General features: G+C 39.1%; 1 protein-coding gene across 1 annotated transcript; it reads right to left on the reverse strand.

Annotated features, from left to right (window-relative positions):
- Positions 1-13,214: 13,214 nt before the first annotated feature.
- Positions 13,215-16,530, reverse strand: LOC103444825 (phospho-2-dehydro-3-deoxyheptonate aldolase 2, chloroplastic-like). The gene is made up of 5 exons (XM_008383768.4): positions 15,855-16,530; positions 15,218-15,495; positions 14,728-15,004; positions 14,272-14,517; positions 13,215-13,820 (listed from the first exon to the last, which is right to left on the reverse strand). Exons 1-5 carry the CDS (start codon positions 16,383-16,385, stop codon positions 13,557-13,559), a joined length of 1,596 nt encoding a protein of 531 aa, XP_008381990.3. The 5' UTR covers positions 16,386-16,530; the 3' UTR covers positions 13,215-13,556.
- Positions 16,531-18,349: the final 1,819 nt, after the last annotated feature.

Genomic DNA, 18,349 nt, shown 5'->3' on the forward strand with positions numbered 1-18,349 from the left:
GAAGGTGTGATGGATGGAGTCGAACATTTTTTTTGTTTTGATGAGCCAACGTTATAAGCAATTCTCTGTAGGCAAATATTGTCTATTCTCCCCAAGTAGGCAATAATAAATATTATTTGGTTTGCTTAGTTCATTGGAGTAGGCTACAATAAGCCTGTATAAATTCATACAATTTTGCTTGGATTGTATACCAATGAAGATGGATATGTTCTTTCCTAATATGTTGTTTTTACGTTGTCATATTTCACACGGCTAGTCTTAGATTCAATTTCTGAAATTGGTGAATCACACGATGGTGGCCAGAAGAGGCTAAAATGCCTCTATAAATCTTTCTAATTCTTGAAAAGAAAAACTGTCGTGACTTCATCACCAACTAATCTCTTTTTTAAGAAAAAATAAATAAACATCGACTAAAACAAAACATGGAATAAACAACGTGACCAAAAGTGAAGTTTGGCATTTGTTATTTAGGGGTTTAGCTTATTTAATAATTTAACCATGGGTGAATGCTAGATGGCCAGAACAAAACAAAACAAAACAAAGAAAGAAATCCTTAAATAACGAAACAAAGGTTGAGCTACCGGTGCCCTACCTGTATCTATCTACAATAAGACGAACAAACCAACCAGAATATGTAGTTAGATGGGCACGTGAGTTATACGCATATGGGGGTTTCAAGTTGAACTAGCTAGTTAGGGTTTTCATTCAACTAATTAGGGTTTCACGTACAAACCAACCAGAATATGTAGTTAGATGGGCACGTGAGTTATACGCATATGGGGGTTTCAAGTTGAACTAGCTAGTTAGGGTTTTCATTCAACTAACTAGGGTTTCATCTACCTCTTCCCCTGGTGGCCACAACTAAGTTACTAGTGCTAGATCTCTTGACTCCTAACAGTTTAAGGTTACATCTCTCACCGACCAAGAAATTTAACATGTACCCGATTATAAAGAGCGACTTTCATCGACAAACAACTTTGTACAACTAACTCAGCATTGTATTTTAATAATTTGAATGGTTCCATTTTTTAAATAGTTTTCATGAATAATTTCTTGCAACGATGAGTTTTGAATAAAGAAAATAATTTGGATCATTAAAACAAGATTTGAACGAATTTGACAATTATGGGTTACATATGTTATTGACCAAGAAATTTAACATACACACGTAGGAAAAGTGACTTTACTTGAAAAACATTTTGTAACTCTCACTCAACAATCTATCTCATTGATCTAACAATGTCATTTTCTAAATCTTTTTCTTGAGTAGATTCTTGCAACCACCATCTTTTAGAGTAATGTTATATTTACCACCTAATTATACCATCATTTGTAACATCTCTAATGAAAATAGGATCCGCTAATGCATGTAAATTTCATCTTTATTAGAAATATGACACAAACGATGATACAATTAGGTGGTAAAAGTAGCATAAAAGTGAAACGTTGCCCCCAACAGAAAGAGAACACGTGTGTGCATATGTTATGCGTGGCACCGCACGCACTTCGCAAGGGTACGTGTGCAGTGCAGATGTCTAATTTATAATTTAATTGCTTGTTGAGCTTTTGGACTATATTTCTGAACTTGTATTTTTTTATATTCAAATTTTAAAATGGTCCAACGATGATTTTCAATATTTATTATACACATGCGAGGCCTTCGTTTAGCCCTTACATTGACGATTTGGATCCCATCAAGATCCAAATTATGGAGATTATAAGGATTCTCATATTTTAATCATTTAACATGTATCATGCGGTCAGAAATTATTTAATTTTTTTAATTTAAAATTAAACACAAATAGTACCTAACGAAAACTAATCATACGATATACAATGAACGGTTAGGAGATGGGGATCCCTAAGACTCCACAAAGTGAATCCGAAAAGGATCCTCTTCCTTAAATTAATATCTAGATCTAGAAAGATTGCTACTTGCCTACCAACTCAACAAAATCATTCACCATACATCAAAATATGAAAAATAAAATATAAAGAACAATAAGACGAGTAGGTCGCGTGAAGAACGTGGGTTAGTTGTATGCATTATACATCGATTGTATGAGGAACAAACCCCTGGACACAACATTCCTATCACAAAACTGATTACAAGAATGACATGCAGAGCGTTGAATGTGAGACTAAGAGGTGTTTGTATACACCAGTTGTATAGATACGGCAGTGTGCGTTAATCAATTATGGGCACCATCAAAATGAGAACTTTCTCTCATATCACTAGTCATATGATGGAAGAGATGAACACAAAATTGTATATACCATAAGCACTATTTTAGAAATTTCCATCCAGCGCCTAGGCGTTAGGCGGCTGGTCACTGTCCCGATTAATCTCTAGGCGTTTGAAAATTAAAAAAGTGTGTCTACACCTACTTAGGTGCCCATCTAGACCGCCTAGGCGCCTGGCTAGCCCACCCAGACCCTTATGGGCATCTGCCTAGGTCGCGACTCTCACTTAGACATAAGATATATAACTTTAATTTTGCATTGTTGTGGTCTATTTTATTTGATAATATTTAGGGTGGCGGGCGGCAAGGAGAAGAGAGAAAAGAGAGATGTATTTATGGAATTGTAGGGGAATGTGTGTGTTTTGTTATCCCTCCTACATTGTATCTTTATTTATAGTAGTAGAAGGAGAGAATATATTCCTTCTTCCCCAAGTAATACAAGTTGTAATAGGAAAGGATAACTAGAATCAAATATAATCTATGATTTACACAATCACACTTAAACTAAGAATGTTTACAACACTCCCCCTTGAGTGTGTAAATACTCAAGGTAGATTGAGTATCATGCAAAAGTTGAGGAAGTTGACTCATCGGTACTCATTCCAAGGAACAACGCTTATTCTCAATAAGGTAGGAACTTGCATAAGCAGTAAGTCTCACTAAAAAACCCTAAGGCTATGGAAAACACCCAAGGAGGGAAAAAATCCATAGTCTAAGGAAAAATGCGTGAGAAATGCAAAAGTCAAAGAAACTTCTACAGGACGTCATCAGGGATATGACCAGCCCAAGGTGGGTGCCTCGTTAAAACCTAGTTAGATGGCAAAAACTCAGTGGGAAAAATGCTCCTAATCGTAGGGAAAAAGAGTACATTAAGATCAAGCAAGTATCTACAGGATACGCTTCCTGAGTTTGACATAATTCCAAAGAGAACTAGCAAAGTTACAACTCAGAAAGTTTACGCATACCAATTCCATGAACAAGTTTTTGAAACGTCGTCTTCGGCAGTGATTTGGTGAAGAGATCGGCCAGATTGTCTTGTGAACGAATTTGCGTGACTTCAATCTTCTGATGTTCTTGTTGTTAATGTGTAAAGAAGAACTTCAGCGTAATGTGATTGGTGTTGTCTCCTTTGATGTAACCTTTCTTGAGTTGTTCGATGCAAGCTGTGTTGTCTTCAAAGATCGTTGTCAGGACATCAACGGCAGGATGAAGATCACAGGAGCTTCGAATATGGCCCACTACTACTCTCAACCAAAAGCATTCCCGAGTTGCTTCATGTAAGGCGAGAATTTTAGCATGGTTAGACGAAGTAGCAACTAAGGTCTGTTTAGTTGACCTCCAAGATATTGTGGTGCCTCCAACGGTAAAGACATAACTCGTTTGAGAGCGCACCTTGTGCGGATCAGATAAGTATCCTACGTCAGCATAACCAACAAGGCGAGGATCAACTCGAAGAGCATAGGGTGCGACATCATTCAAGGATTCGTAGGGATAGAACAAGCCCAAATCCGTAATACCCTTAAGGTAACGGAAGATGTCTTTCACGCCAGTCCGGTGTCTACATGTAGGTGCATTACTGTATCTTGCCAAAAGATTAACAGCGAAGGAGATGTTGGGTCTAGTGCATTGATTTAAGTACAATAAAGCACATATCGCACTTAGATAAGGAACTTCAAGCTCCAAAATCACTTCATCATCCTCCTTCGGACGGAAAGGATCTCATTTTGCATCTAGCGAACGAACGACCATAGGAGTACTAGAAAACTTCGTTTTATCCTCATTAAAGCGGCGCAACATCTTCTGGTGTAGTTCGATTGATGTACTAGAATTCCATCCGAACAATGCTCTATCTCGAGACCGAGACAGTATCGAGTCTTACCTAGATCTTTCATCTCAACTTACGACTTTAGGTGCGTGGCAGTTTTCATGACCTCTTCAGGAGTTCCAATAAGATTCATGTCATCGACATATACTGCAACAATCGCAAATCCGAAATATGACTTCTTAATGAACACACAAGGGCATAGTTCGTTGTTCACATATCCCTGACTAGTCAAATACTCACTCAGACGGTTATACCACATTCTTTCGGATTGTTTCAAACCATAGAGTGAACGCCTCAGCCGAATTGAGAGCATGTTCCGGGGTTTGGAAGTATTTGAACCAGTCAATGCAAGTCCTTTGGGAACTTTCATATAGATTTCCGTATCAAGATCCCCATAGAGATATGAGGTTACTACGTCCATCAGCTGCATATCCAGTTTTTCGAAAACTACCAAACTGATAAGGTAGCGAAAAGTAATCACATCCATAACGGGTGAATAAGTTTCATCATAGTCAATCCCGGGGCGTTGTGAGAAGCCTTATGCAACAAGATGAGCTTTGTAATGCACAATTTCATTCTTCTCATTACGCTTCCGAACGAAAACCCACTTGTAGCCAACGGGCTTCACATTTGGAGGAGTAAGAGCTACGAGTCTAAACACCTTACATTTCGCAAGCGAATCGAGTTCGACTTGGATTGTTTGTTTCCAGTTTGACCAATCAGTTCTACATCGACATTCATGAACAGAACGCGGTTCAATGTCATTGCTCAACATGATCTCAGTAGCTACTGCAAATGCTAATGCATCGTCGATAATCATCTCACAATTCTCGGGATTCTCGGGAGGATGATTTTTCTCTTCAATGATGTTGGAGATATGCCCTGAAAGTCTTTGGAAAAAAAACCTTTCAGGATAATGTCTATATGTATGGAAAACTCTAATACATCAAAAGGCAAAGTCACTCATTAGGACTATCTCAATAAACGATATACGTCATAAATGGTGAATCCATGGACAATGGATCGATGGAAGAAGTAATCTAATGATGTTAGACTGCAGAGACCTTCTTCACATAACCATGATGTCCAAAAAGGTTCCTGGTCATAGGATTGTCAGAGGGACACTGACAGTATGTCCCCTTCCAATGGGAATGATGGAAAGTCTCATGCCATTCATGTAATGACACTAAGACAAGTATGTAGGTGCTCATTATGGGAATGAGTTCACTGAACACAATCAAACGAGAGTACTTGCATGGAGGTCTACTCACATGTCAAGCAAGTAACTCTACTGGTTGGAATAATGTAAGTAATCCTTTGACCTGAGACATCATAGTTGTCTTGAGGATACGTTGCTGATCATTTGATAATGAGACGTGACCACATCTCATCTTGGATGTGTTCTATGCATTGTTGGGGTCAGTGATTTATTCTCAGAGGCATGTGAATAATCAACAAGGGATCTTTAATCCTCGTTATGAGTGGATGAATACTCTAAGATATGATTCAGGAATCTTCAGCCGAAGTATCGAGCGTAATGATGGAAAGCGTTCCTATACGACTCAATAGAATCATATAACTTGATATAATCACATTAGGGGTTTGACATTAAATATCCATACCCTAGTAATGTGATTGTGAGTATTGTATTAGAGAATGATCGAATTACATTGTAATTCCAACTGAATAGGTTCTCCGAACAAATTCTACATTAGCTTGGGTAGCCATGATATATGATTAGATGTCACTCATGGTTTGTGGGTTCTTCTAGATGATTAAATAAGTAGTCATCAAAGAAGAATGAGAATTAAAAGTAAGTTTTAATTCACTATGTGATTGGATAAATACTAATAATTTGGATTGGTACCAATCACCTCACTGCCTTGCTAATTAGAACCTAAAACGATTGTACACCGATACACTCTTATGGTGAGACAACTAAGGGATGATGGAATTAATTAATTGGATTAATTAAGTGTTATGATTAATTAGAAAGTCTAAAGAAATCATATAAACGATAAAAGATCGTTTAGGACTTAAAGAAAAGTTCGGGTTCATTCGAGCCCATTGGGCCCAAACGAATTGGGTTATTTTATTCAAGCATAGAATGACTTGAAATGATGAAAGCCCAAAGTCCAAACCCACACTAAGGGGCCGGCCAATACAAGTGAAAGGAGAGAGAGGGAGTCAAATGGTTGACTCACTTCTTTGACATTTATAAAGGAAGTTTAGTGAAAAAGTTTCATTAGGGTTTTGTGTGTTCTTTTTCACAAAAGAGAAAAACAAGTCTCTCTCTCTCTCTACACACTTATAGCCGGCCACCAAGAGGAGGGAAAGCTAATCATCTCTCCTCCTTTTGGTTATTCCATTATCCATCTCACTACACTAGTGGGTGTGGATCTTTAAAGGTCTTCTACTTTGGAGACTAAAGGAGAAAGGAGCTCTAAATCTTTCAATGTGGAGGAAGCTAGAAAGGAGGCTAGACTCAAGGAGTTCCAAGAACAAAGAGCTTGGAGGTGGTCCATCCTTGGTCTCAAGTCTAGATCAAGAGGTATAAAACTATACCTTCACTTTGCTCTTCAATATTTTCTTAGATGCATCATATATGAACCTATGCTTCTTGAAGGGGATTTGCATGACTATAGCTTTGATATTATGTGATAACATGCTTCCGTTGCAAATGTATATAAATTTTGAATTGTATATGCATGCTAGTCACTAGAAATCCCACATAAATCTCATTATTTCCCTTCAAATGACGCTTCCATAATCTAGAATTTCCTCATGAGTTGGGTAGAATGAGTAAGCGATAGTCGGATTCACGATAGGTTCTTCAGGACTTTGTGCCGTGGTTTTCCTCTTCCGGGGATGTGAATCCTTTGAACCAAGAGGTTTGCCATGCTTTTGCGTAGGGGCAGATGATTGGTTAGCCGCTAATGTACGTGGATCACTAAGATTGACGTCTCGGGCTTCCAGAAGGGCAGTCCGTCGTACATTTGGTACATCCATCTTTGCGGGCGTATTCGCAGCTGGAATATATGATCTTGTCACGCGCGCTAAATAGGTGAAAGCATATGGCATGCTCTAATTTATGCTCTGGAGATCTAATTTACAATGCACTTGAGTTTCAGACTAAGCGGTACGGGGATCTAAATGAGACAAATTGGGAGTCGTCCACGATAATGCATGTTATTCTTCAGGAATGTTGATGTTCTTATCTCCCTCTAACGACGGGAAGATTGTCTCATAGAAGTGACAATCCGCGAAACGAGCGGTAAACAGATCGTCTGTCAAAAGTTCTAAGTAACGAATAATCGAATAAGAATCATATCCTACATAGATTCCCATCCTTCGCTGAAGCCCCATTTTTTTACGTAAGGGCGGCGAGATCGGCACATAAACCGCACAACCAAAAATGCACAGATGCGATATGTCTGGTTCGTATCCGGTAACCAACTGAATGGCACTAAATGGTTGTGTCGGAACAGGCCTCAGGCAGACCAACTTTGCTACGTACAATATTGCATAGCCCTAAGCAGCGATCGGGAGCTTGGTACATATGACTAACAATCGAGCAATCATTTGTAAGCGCTTAATGAAAGCTTCTGCCAGGTTGTTCTGGGTGTGAACATGGGGTACATGATGTTCAACTTCAACCCCAACCGACATGCAATCGTCATCAAAAGTTTTAGATGTGAATTCTCCAGCATTATCCAATCGAATATATTGGATCAGATAATCAAGGTGGTGAGCCCTAAGCTTGATAACCTGAGCCAACAGTTTGGAGAATGCAGCATTCCTTGTGGACAACAAACACACATGTGACCAACGTGTGGAAGCATCAACGAAAACCATAAAGTATCTAAATGGTCCGCATGGAGGGTGAATCGGTCCACAAATGTCCCCCTGAATCCATTGTAGAAAAATGGGAGGATTGAATCTTGTCATAAGAAAGCTTAGTAATAAGCTTTCCCATCGAACATGTTTGACTTGCGATTCCTTGGATCAAACCTAAACTTTGGGTTAGTGGATGCCCGTGTGAAGATTTGAGGATACGGTGCATCGCTATTCGTCCAAGATGTCCCAAACGATCATGCCAAAGTGTAATTTCTTGCACGGTCCCAGTAGTAGGGTCGGCCATATAGTGGCATTCAATGGGGCGTATGGTCGTAGTATACAGACCACTCGGGATACGCTCTACCTTCTCTAGAATACGTTTCTGGCCATATTCGTAGAAAATTATGCACAGAAATTCAACTCCGTTTTCTACGTGGGTTTCAGTGTGGTAATTGTTATCTCTAATGTCCTTGAAACTTAACAATGTTCTTCCGGAATGTAGAGAATATAGTGCCTCTGAAATGGTCAAGATTATACCATTAGAAAACATTATACGTGCCTTACCGTATCCTTCTATCAGGTTGGATGGGTCTGAGAGGGTTGTCAGAGGTGCATTCTTAGGTATGAAGTTAGTGAAATAGATGCGTTCACACAAAACTATGCGCGTGGTTGCACTATCTGCTAAACAGCTAACTTTCCCACTAGTCATACCCAGAATGAAAAATTAATTTGAATCGGTCATTTGCATAAAAGTTTATAAAAACAATTATCAATTCAAAATAATTTCATTTATTCAAGGATTAAAAACTTAATAACCATAACAAATCACCAACTAATAATCCAAACATAAAGGAAAATTGTTCAAAAATCAACCAAAAACAAAGGAGGGGTTCAACCACTATTTGGAATTCGGCCCCAATTGTCTTATTTCAACTAAAAATAAGTCTATGTCTAAGATTCTAATCTTCCATAGGGGTGGTATCCGCCTGAAAATCAAAAACCTCCATCTTTGTAGTCTCTGGTTCGTCCACTTGCATGAAGTTTGATTCAAACTTCTTACGATGAGAATGATATTCATCTACAACCTTCTTGGGAGCTCGGCAAACATGGGACCAATGGTCCTTTGAACCACAGTGATATCACATGTCCGCATCCATGGTTTCAGGTGCTTTGCCCTTATTCTTGAAGTTTGGGGCCTTGGGAACGAGGTTTGGGCGCTTCTGGGCTTTGTTTCCTCCTTTGGATGGGCCTTGACTCTGTTGACCTTGGTGGGATGGCTTCTGGCCCCCCCTACCACGCTCCCTTTGGCGTTTTGGGCGTTGATGATTGTATAATGTGCTTCAGGCACAGCAGTCGCCCTAATAGGTCGAGCTTGATGATTCTTCATCAACAGCTGGTTCTACTTTTCAGTGAGAAGTAAACAGAGATCAAATCCGAGAACTTGGTGAACTTCTGAGCTCTATATTGTTACTGCAAGACAATATTAGAAGCAGAGAAGGTCGAATAGGTTTTCTCCAGGAGATCCTCTTCAGTCAAAGTTTCATTGCAAAACTTGAGATGTGATCGGATTCGACAAACTTTAGAATTATATTCATTCACAGACTTAAAGTCTTGGAATTGCAAATGTTGCCAATCGTGTCTTGCTTCAGGCAAGAATATGTCCTTTTGGTGATCAAAACGATCAGCCAAAGCAACCCATAATGCGCGTGGATCTTCCTCAGCAAGATATTCAGTTTGCAGAGCGTCATGAATATGTCTTCAGATGAAGATCATAGCAGTGGCTTTTTTAGCTTCGCCAACAGACTCCTCCGTTGCTTCTTCAATGGCAGGACGCAAGTTCTTTGCAGTGAGGTAGAGCTTCACATCTTGGACTCACTTGAGGTAGTTCCTTCCAGAGACCTCTAAAGTGGCGAAGTCGAGTTTGTTCAAATTCAACATGTTTCTATCACAAAATAGATGGACAAGATGTGGTTAGTGTAATGGAGAAAAATCAATCCATTCGCGTAGGAGTAGAACATACAGGTTCTAATAAACATGATTTGGTTTAATTTTGCATGAAAAACTTCGGGTTTTCATGGGTGATGTGTTTAAATGAAAAACTTCAGGTTTTCAAACAAGGCATGGTTATAAGAAACTTCAGGTTTCAAAATAATTATGAACTTGTTTGGACCCGAATTTACATCATCGGCCCATGCAATCAAGATAGTTGAGTGAGCATAGGTTCACACCGTCAGATGAAAAGTGGAGATAATTTTTATTATTAAAGGATAATATTATGGTTTTTATCATAATAATTCTCGGTTAACAAATTGTCTTGATAGTTTCTTATACGGGATAAGAAGATGCAAAGCATATTTCCGAGCGAGCAGTACAATTCAAATGGACTTAGGACCTATATTATCAGATTAAGCAGCATGGTGCATTAGGATGAGGTTTGAATAGTCAAGATGAATAGTCAGGATGCATGGTTTTAGGATAAAGTTGAAGTCAAGATAATGATGCAAATTGGAACAGATAATGGTGCATGGGAATTTGGATGACAGTGATCCACGACATTTAAATATTATAACCAATCTTTGTGTTAGATTGGTGTTCTGCAAAGATGAAAGGAGCACGACATTGACCCAAGGAATCTTGACTTTGAGGGATATTATCAAAAAGGTTCTTTATCACAATATCCTAACGCTGAGAGTTAGAATGGAACTGGAATACTTTATTTCAGTGGTTGAGCATTACAAAATCTATAAATAGAGGCAGCGGCAACGATAAGAAGGGACCTCCAATTCAACACACAACTACCCTGCACAAATTCTCTCAACAACCTTGAGATTTTTCTTTTCTTTTTTGCCGACACATCTTCAGTTGGCATAAACAGCACTGTGGAGGCAATCGGTGATATCTTCAGTTGGCATAAACAACATTGTCGCCGTAGAATCAGTCGATCTCGCAGCATCTTCAGTTGGCATAAACAGCACTACGTCAAGGCCGACTGGTTACCTATCCAAGTCTCAGTCGAGAAGGATTTCTGAATCCTTGTTGGTCGAGGTCATCTCATCAGCCTTCTCGGCGAAGTGAGGTGTTACGAGTTACTACATTCGGCACATTGGAAGCCAAATTTGATATTGAACTTCGCTAAGTTAGCAGCCTTGTCTTCAGGCTCTAGAACCCGAAGGCTGAGACAAGTTCCTTCCTTGGTCGCAATCGTAAGACGCAGAAGTCAGCCGCGCACCCAACGCAACATCAACATATTTTACTCATCGGCCGAGCTCGGCCGACAAGTTGGCACGCCCCGCACACAACCGAATGACGTAGTTAGCTCATAGATTACTTGGCCTGCGCGCCACGTAGGCTTGGTAGTTTTAGGGTCAACAAAACTTCAGGTTCATATATTCCTACAGGCAAACACAAATATATACAAACAAATATGCAACAAGAATATGCAAAGAAATAATTTTAAGTTTATAATTATAATTGAATTTTAATTATTTGGGCTTCAGGCCAAATTAAAGTGTGGGTGAAAAATATAAAACCTATTGGGCCTAAAATAATTAGGCGAATAAAACTAAGGGCCCAAGAATGGGCTGGATTTGGACTCGAGTGTAGGCTAAAGGCCTACGGGGAGGACGGGACAGCGGCGCCGGGGAGGGGGGTTGGGTTGCTGCAGGCAAGCCCAGAGAGAAAACATACGAGCCGCTGCACACAAGCCCAAAACAAAATTTATTTTGTTTTTTTTTTCATCAGGCCGGGGAAACAAGAAGGAGCCCAAGAAGGCTCGGGTTAGGTCCAAAAGGGCACCCCAACGTGTACTGGGTGCATATCACCAGAGAAGAACGCCAGACCTGTGACGGTCTGGGGTTCGTGATGACTCGGGTTGAGTCATAGTGGTCATTGACGACCACGGTGGTGAACGGGGTTGAAATAATCTCAATGTTATACTAACCAAACCCTAGAAAATTTAAATTGGATTTTCGACAAAATTCCGACGAGATTCAAGTGAATCTCGGTGCAATTTTTTATGTGTGACGACTTCAGGTCGTCAGCAATATTAACTAAAGGTTTAGGGTAGTGGCTACAGGCCATGTTGTGGTCGGGGACACCATGAAAGGTGTCGGGTTTTTGAGACTCAGAACTTCTAGCTCCATGGGTTTTCTGGGGAGGATGAAAGCTGCAGGCTCTCAGATTGGCGTGGAGACCCCATCTACAAGATGGTGGTCACGGGTTCGAAAGAACCCTAGGTTTCCCGTTTTAATTTTTCGTTTAGTTTTTCAATTCAATTATATGCATATATAATTCAATTAAAAGGCAGATTCAATTTGATGCAATTCAATAGTATGCATATGCAAAAATATATTTGATTCAATTCATAGCAAATATCAAATTCACATAATTGCAACAATTATGATTATGAGGCATACATAATTTATGTAGGATCTAAAATTCGTAAAACGTAAAGTTGGGTCATGCATCATGGTGAATGAACGCTATCAGGGTTACAAAAATATCGAGTTAAAAGCCGTTATTTTGAAAGAACCTGATTGCGTGATGATATGGATGAACTGGTTTGATGCAAAAAAATTCTTCAACGTCAGATTCCTAAGCGCAGCGATAGGAGCGTGCTGATAACGTGTTGTGGTCTATTTTATCTGACAATATTTAGGGTGGCCGGCGGCAAGGAGAAGAGAGAAAAGAAAGATATGTTTATGGAATTGTAGAGGAATGTGTGTGTTTTGTTATCCCTCCTACATTGTGCCTTTATTTATAGTAGTAGAAGGAGAGAAGATATTCCTTCTTCCCCAAGTAATACAAGTTGTAATAGGAAATGATAACTAGAATCAAATCTAATCTAGGATTTACACAATCACACTTAAACTAGGAATGTTTACAACATGCATTTTATTTTTTCAATAAATTGTAAGAGAGTTGTTGAATACTTAGATGAACACAAATTATATGCTTGTTCCTATGTTCTAATATTTTATAATCTATATATCATTTTATTTTACAATTTATGTATCCCAATGCAATTTTGTATTTATTAAGTATGAGCATGCAATTATATATACGATATGTAATAAATTTACTTAAATTCGTTTAGTTCGCCCATACGCCTAAGTTCTAGGTCCCAACTCCCCACCTGATTAACGTCTAAAATCTTTTAAAACTTTTGCTATTATTCTTCCAAAAATTTCGTACAAGTGACACCACCTTATCAAACTACCTCCATAAATTTTGACATAAAAAAAAGAAAAAAAAAGAAAAAAAGAAAAAAGGAAAAAAAGACCTACATCTATAAATTTTGACAAAAAAAAAACAAAGAAAAGAACTGCATCCATAAATAAGACAAACTCAAATCCGAAATACAACAAATTAAATTATGGCATTGTACAAGCTTTGATCGCCAGCACCTTGCAATCCAATCTGCACAACCAAAAACAACTTGGGAATATATATATAGTACTCGACATTTTTCGATCCAGAGCTCAACTTTCTCATCGTTTATCCTGTTTCTCTGAACTGTTTCGACTCTCTTATCGCTAATCTGCAGGTGGAGCAATATGCAGTTTGCTGGATAATCCATACCAGTTTTATTTTCTACCGAATACACCACGGTTTCCAATCATTTGATATAATGCACGACTTCGATGTTTTGTTTAGAGGTTTAACGAGGGCAAACGTTGAGTTCCCATCCTTCTCTTCCTAAGTCGTTCTGCAATGATGAAGGATAGCTCAAGAGCCTGAGAAGCATTGAGCCTCGGGTCGCAGTGGGTGTGGTAACGTGAGCTCAGATCATCAAAAGTCACTGTTCGCGAGCCTCCAATGCACTCTGTCACATTCTGCCCAGTCATCTCCAAATGAATTCCTCCTGGGTGGCTCCCTTCTTGTTCGTGCACATCAAAGAATGCTCGTACCTCAGCCTGCAAACAAATACAATATACCAACCATTGTTACACGAAGACGATGATTCAATGACAATGATAATAAGTAAATAGATTGATAGGTAACAAATTGTGAATACACAAGGGCATCACAATCTTGCATATAATAACTTTTACGTCTAGTAGAAAACCGACATATTGATTGAGTCTCTTTAAGAACTAGATGCTAGCACCGATAAAGTGCCACCAAAGGATTATGAGCACTTTACAGTCTACAGGACATTTTCTTCAATACTAATCTACATGGCATGGATTGTTCAAAAATAATGCTGACTTAAACGATATGCAGTTGCAGTATTGCTATGTTGATTTATATGTATAGGTGGTGCAACATGATCAAGCAGTCAATGCTACTACCTACAACAAATTATTAGAAAGGGAAATACTCTGAGATTTTTCCGTTTCATGTTGATTAGAAAAGAAATTATACCAAGATTGAATCAAATGGACGTGTTTTGAGTCCACAGGGTGCCTGGATAGTGTTTCCATGCATTGGATCGGAGACCCAGGTCACAATCTGCCCTGCTTGGCGGACAGCCCTAATCAAATGAGGAAGCTTGACTCTCATGTTCTCAGCACCCATTCTAGCAATGATTGTGATCCTTCCTGGCTTGTTACTAGGGTTCAGGATTTCGATGATGTTAACAAGATCTTTTGGGTCCATCTTATTGCTCACCTGCATCACAAGTATCATTTTAAGCCCCTTTTTTTTGAGAAGAATCATTTTAAGCCATTGAACACAACTTTACCCGAAAAAATGAACCCGCAGCTTAAATTACTGACACTTTTAGTCACTCAACAACGACGAGTTTGATCTATCAGTGTACACACAACATGTGAAGCCACTAATAACAATGAGATTAATCGAGAGTTTAAAAAATCCTACCTTGATGCCGATGGGATTGGCAAGTCCTCTTAGGAACTCTACATGGGCACCATCCAGTTGCCGGGTACGCTCACCAACCCAAAGCATGTGGGCGGAGCAATCATAGTACAGACCGGAAGTAGAATCCAATCTTGTGAGTGATTGCTCATAGGCCAGATGCAGACATTCATGGGATGTCCAGAAATCAGTTGTTGTCATGATAGGATGATCAACTGTAAGTCCAGCAGCATTCATGAACCCTAAAGCCTCGTCGACCCGGCTAGCCAGTTCCTGGTACCTGTTGAATCAATGTAACAGCGCAAATAAGCAAATTTGAAACTCTTCAGTCAGATATTCAAATTTGATTATCTTTGAAACTCCTACGAGTCCAAATTCCGATTTTGTACTAGAACATTCAAGTATATGTTTTAGCATTCCTTATGGTCATGTAAAATAATATGGATAATATGGATAGGGATCTAAAATTTTAAAATGTGGGTTGAGTGCATACCTATCTCCCTGCTCGCTGTGCTGAGCAAAATCAAGATTCCATTGAGTAACCCTCTGCATAGCAGCATACCCTCCGGTGGCAAAGGCCCGAAGAAGGTTCAAAGTTGCCGCAGATTGGCAATAAGCTCTTATCAACCTCTGGGGGTCTGGATTTCTAGATTTCTCATCAAAAGCGTCACCATTGATGTTATCCCCTTTGTAAACCGGCAACTTCACCCCATTCTTCTCTTCAAACTCCGCTGATCTTGGCTTCGCGAACTGACCCGCCATTCTTCCCACCTAAATGAACAAACCCCGCAACTCTCAATCGTCGTCCAACACAGTTTTTCTTTTCACATTTTGTTTTTTTAACTAAAAACTCGTTATGTAACTAGTTTCACTGAAAAATTGAAAACTGAAATGGTTATAAAAAAATTCTCAGTCCTCATCCAACGCACCATTCAAATCAATAAACCCGAAAACTAAGGTGACATTTGATAATCATTTCTTTACTGAAAGTAGTTGCCAAACAAGTTTGCGAAAATTGAAACTAAAACTAAAAACTGAAAACTGAAATGGTTATCAAACGGTATCCTAAAACACTAAAACAAAAATCAAAGATTTGTCAAAAAACCAGACGAGATCGTCAAAAACACTACCTTGATAACAGGCATTTGTCCTCCAAACATCAGAACAACACCCATCTGAAGCATGATTCTGAAGGTGTCCCTAATGTTGTTGGCGCTGAACTCCTTGAAGCTCTCAGCACAGTCGCCGCCCTGCAAGAGAAAAGCATTGCCCAGGGCCGCCTCGGCGAGCTTCTCCTCCAAGTGCCTGGCCTCTCCGGCGAACACAATCGGAGGAAATGACTCGATGGTCTTGAGCACCGTCTCCAGCTCGTTCACATCCGGGTACTCCGGAAGCTGCAGGGCCTTCTTGGATTTCCAGCTGTCCAAGCTCCATTTTCCGGAAACCGGCTTCGCGGGCGCCGCAGCGGCCTTTGGAGGCTTCTCGGCGACGACGGGGGACTTGCCGGAGTCGGCGGCGGCGGCGGAGATGGGGTGGAGGGTCTTTTTCTTGGAAGGAAATGGGGAGAAAATGGGTTGGTGAGATTGAGGGGTGGGAAGGGAGAGAGAGTGAGTGTTGCAGATTGATTTGGAGGACAGGGTTGCTGGGTTTGTGAGAGCCATTGCTGTTGTCTCTCTCTCCTCCTCTTTCTTCTTCTCTCTCTTACTGTCTGAAGAGAAAACTGAAATTTCTAGAGAGAGAAAGAGAGAAGCAAGGTGTTTGGTGAGGAGGCTGTGAGGAGGAGGGGTTTGGTTTGAAGGGGTTTATATAAGGATTTTGGAGGGGAGGACTTCAACTTGAACAAACAGGTGGGTAGTTGGGAAAGGAGGGAAGAAGGGGTATTTTGGGAAATAAGTGAATTATAGGGTCAGTGGGTCGCATCTCACATGGGTATTATGAAGCGCAATTAGGTGGGGGCATAGGGGCATTAGAGTCTTTTTGGTAGGGTAAGTGAAGGTGCAATCTCACCAACCGTGGTCGGATGCTTTCCCTTATAATGTTTATTATCTCTACTGATTAATAAAACATTTATTATCAAACAAAATCTTATGAAATTATTAATTTAACTTTCTAATTAAAACAGAACATGAATAAGAACTATGAAACATAAATGTAATTTCACACAACTAAATTTTGATGTTTTTTTTTCAAAGCCTCACCTACATGTAATCCTAACATATTTCTAATTAAAATAAAATAAAATTTTCAAAAACAAAAATAAAAAAATTTATATCATTCTCTCCCACATTTTCTATCACTCTCTTCCACTCATTCTATTTCAAAAACAAAAATAAAAAAATTTCTCACACACTTTGTGTGCGCCCATATGCTAGTTTTATTAAGAGAAGAGCCCTTGTTAACTTTTTTTCCCCACTTTTTCCAATTCTGCCCCCACTTTTGAATTCACAATATTGACATGAAGAAGGCAAAATAGTAATTTTATACCTTTTGACAAAATGACAACCATATCCCTATTTTTCTATTTTACCCTTTTTATACTTATTTTTTCAATTTTACCCTCACTTTTGATACACAATATTTACATAAGGAGGACAAAACAGTAATTATGTAATATTAAAAAAATATGTACTTATTAAAAAAAATTGTTCACACACACAAAGTGTGTGCTCTCTACTAGTTTTATTTATGATAAGTGTTACAGAACTCTCTTAAAAATGAGACTCTGTCACCTTAATTTTTTTAGCACAATATTTTATAATATTAGGACAGAAATTGACATTAAATTGTTAGGTGATAGTGAGTTCCTAGAAAGTCCCATTTTAAAAAAAGGTAATGCTAAAAAAATTAAATTTGTTTGTAAACTAAATAACATGAAAATTGATGATTAAGTTATTACTTAAGCGTTGATAAACGTGCTCATTCCTATTGGTGACAAATCATTTATTTTATAAATTTGTTTACAAAGTTAGTCTCTTAGCATTACTGACACACCCCGTCCCGAAGGAGGGCATGCTGGCCGTCACGTGAGAGTGACGTAACCATTTGCACAGTACGGAAGCTTTAAGATACAATTTATAAGTTGATAGACCCGAAGGTGAGTCCTAATTTTGTCCAATCTGTCAGAACATCGTCGAATTCCTCGTAGCCACCACACCTCAGCTATTCTTTAACCTGGAGGGGCGCAAAATCAAAATTGAGTGGGTCAGTAAAACAATTCTTTTCCAAATCCAAATCCAAACATTTCTCAAAACGTTGTAACCCCTCTCCGTAAAACCTGTATACTTTCCCAGAATGTAAAATATAAATATACATATATATTCTCAAAACTTCATTTTTACTATCTCAACATTTTTCTTTATCAATCATGCCATGCCATGTCTAATTCAACAGTTAAATATGGATGCATCAACAATAATCATATCAGGTGCAAGAAAGTAATCAACCGGAGGCCCTCTAATAGCCTGTACGGTTGAACCTAGAGCTCAAAATCTATCACTATCACTCTACCGGAGTCACCTCTGTGACCCGTCCGGCCTTCTGCACACAAGTTACGCTCTAGTGCTTTCTCATTAATCATCTGTGCACATAATCTAAGGTCACCCACCAGTCGAAATCTCACTAACAC

This window comes from Malus domestica, chromosome 15 (assembly GCF_042453785.1).
Source record: "Malus domestica chromosome 15, GDT2T_hap1".
Classification (NCBI taxonomy): domain Eukaryota; kingdom Viridiplantae; phylum Streptophyta; class Magnoliopsida; order Rosales; family Rosaceae; genus Malus; species Malus domestica.

Excerpts from the sequence above, each read along its gene's own strand:
- LOC103444825 (XM_008383768.4), bottom strand. The coding sequence starts at position 16,385 with ATGGCTCTCACAAACCCAGCAACCCTGTCCTCCAAATCAATCTGCAAC. Across the intron at positions 15,005-15,217 it reads CACAGCGAGCAGGGAGATAG|GTACCAGGAACTGGCTAGCC; the intron begins GTATGCACTCAA and ends TTGATTCAACAG. Across the intron at positions 14,518-14,727 it reads CCAATCCCATCGGCATCAAG|GTGAGCAATAAGATGGACCC; the intron begins GTAGGATTTTTT and ends CTTGTGATGCAG.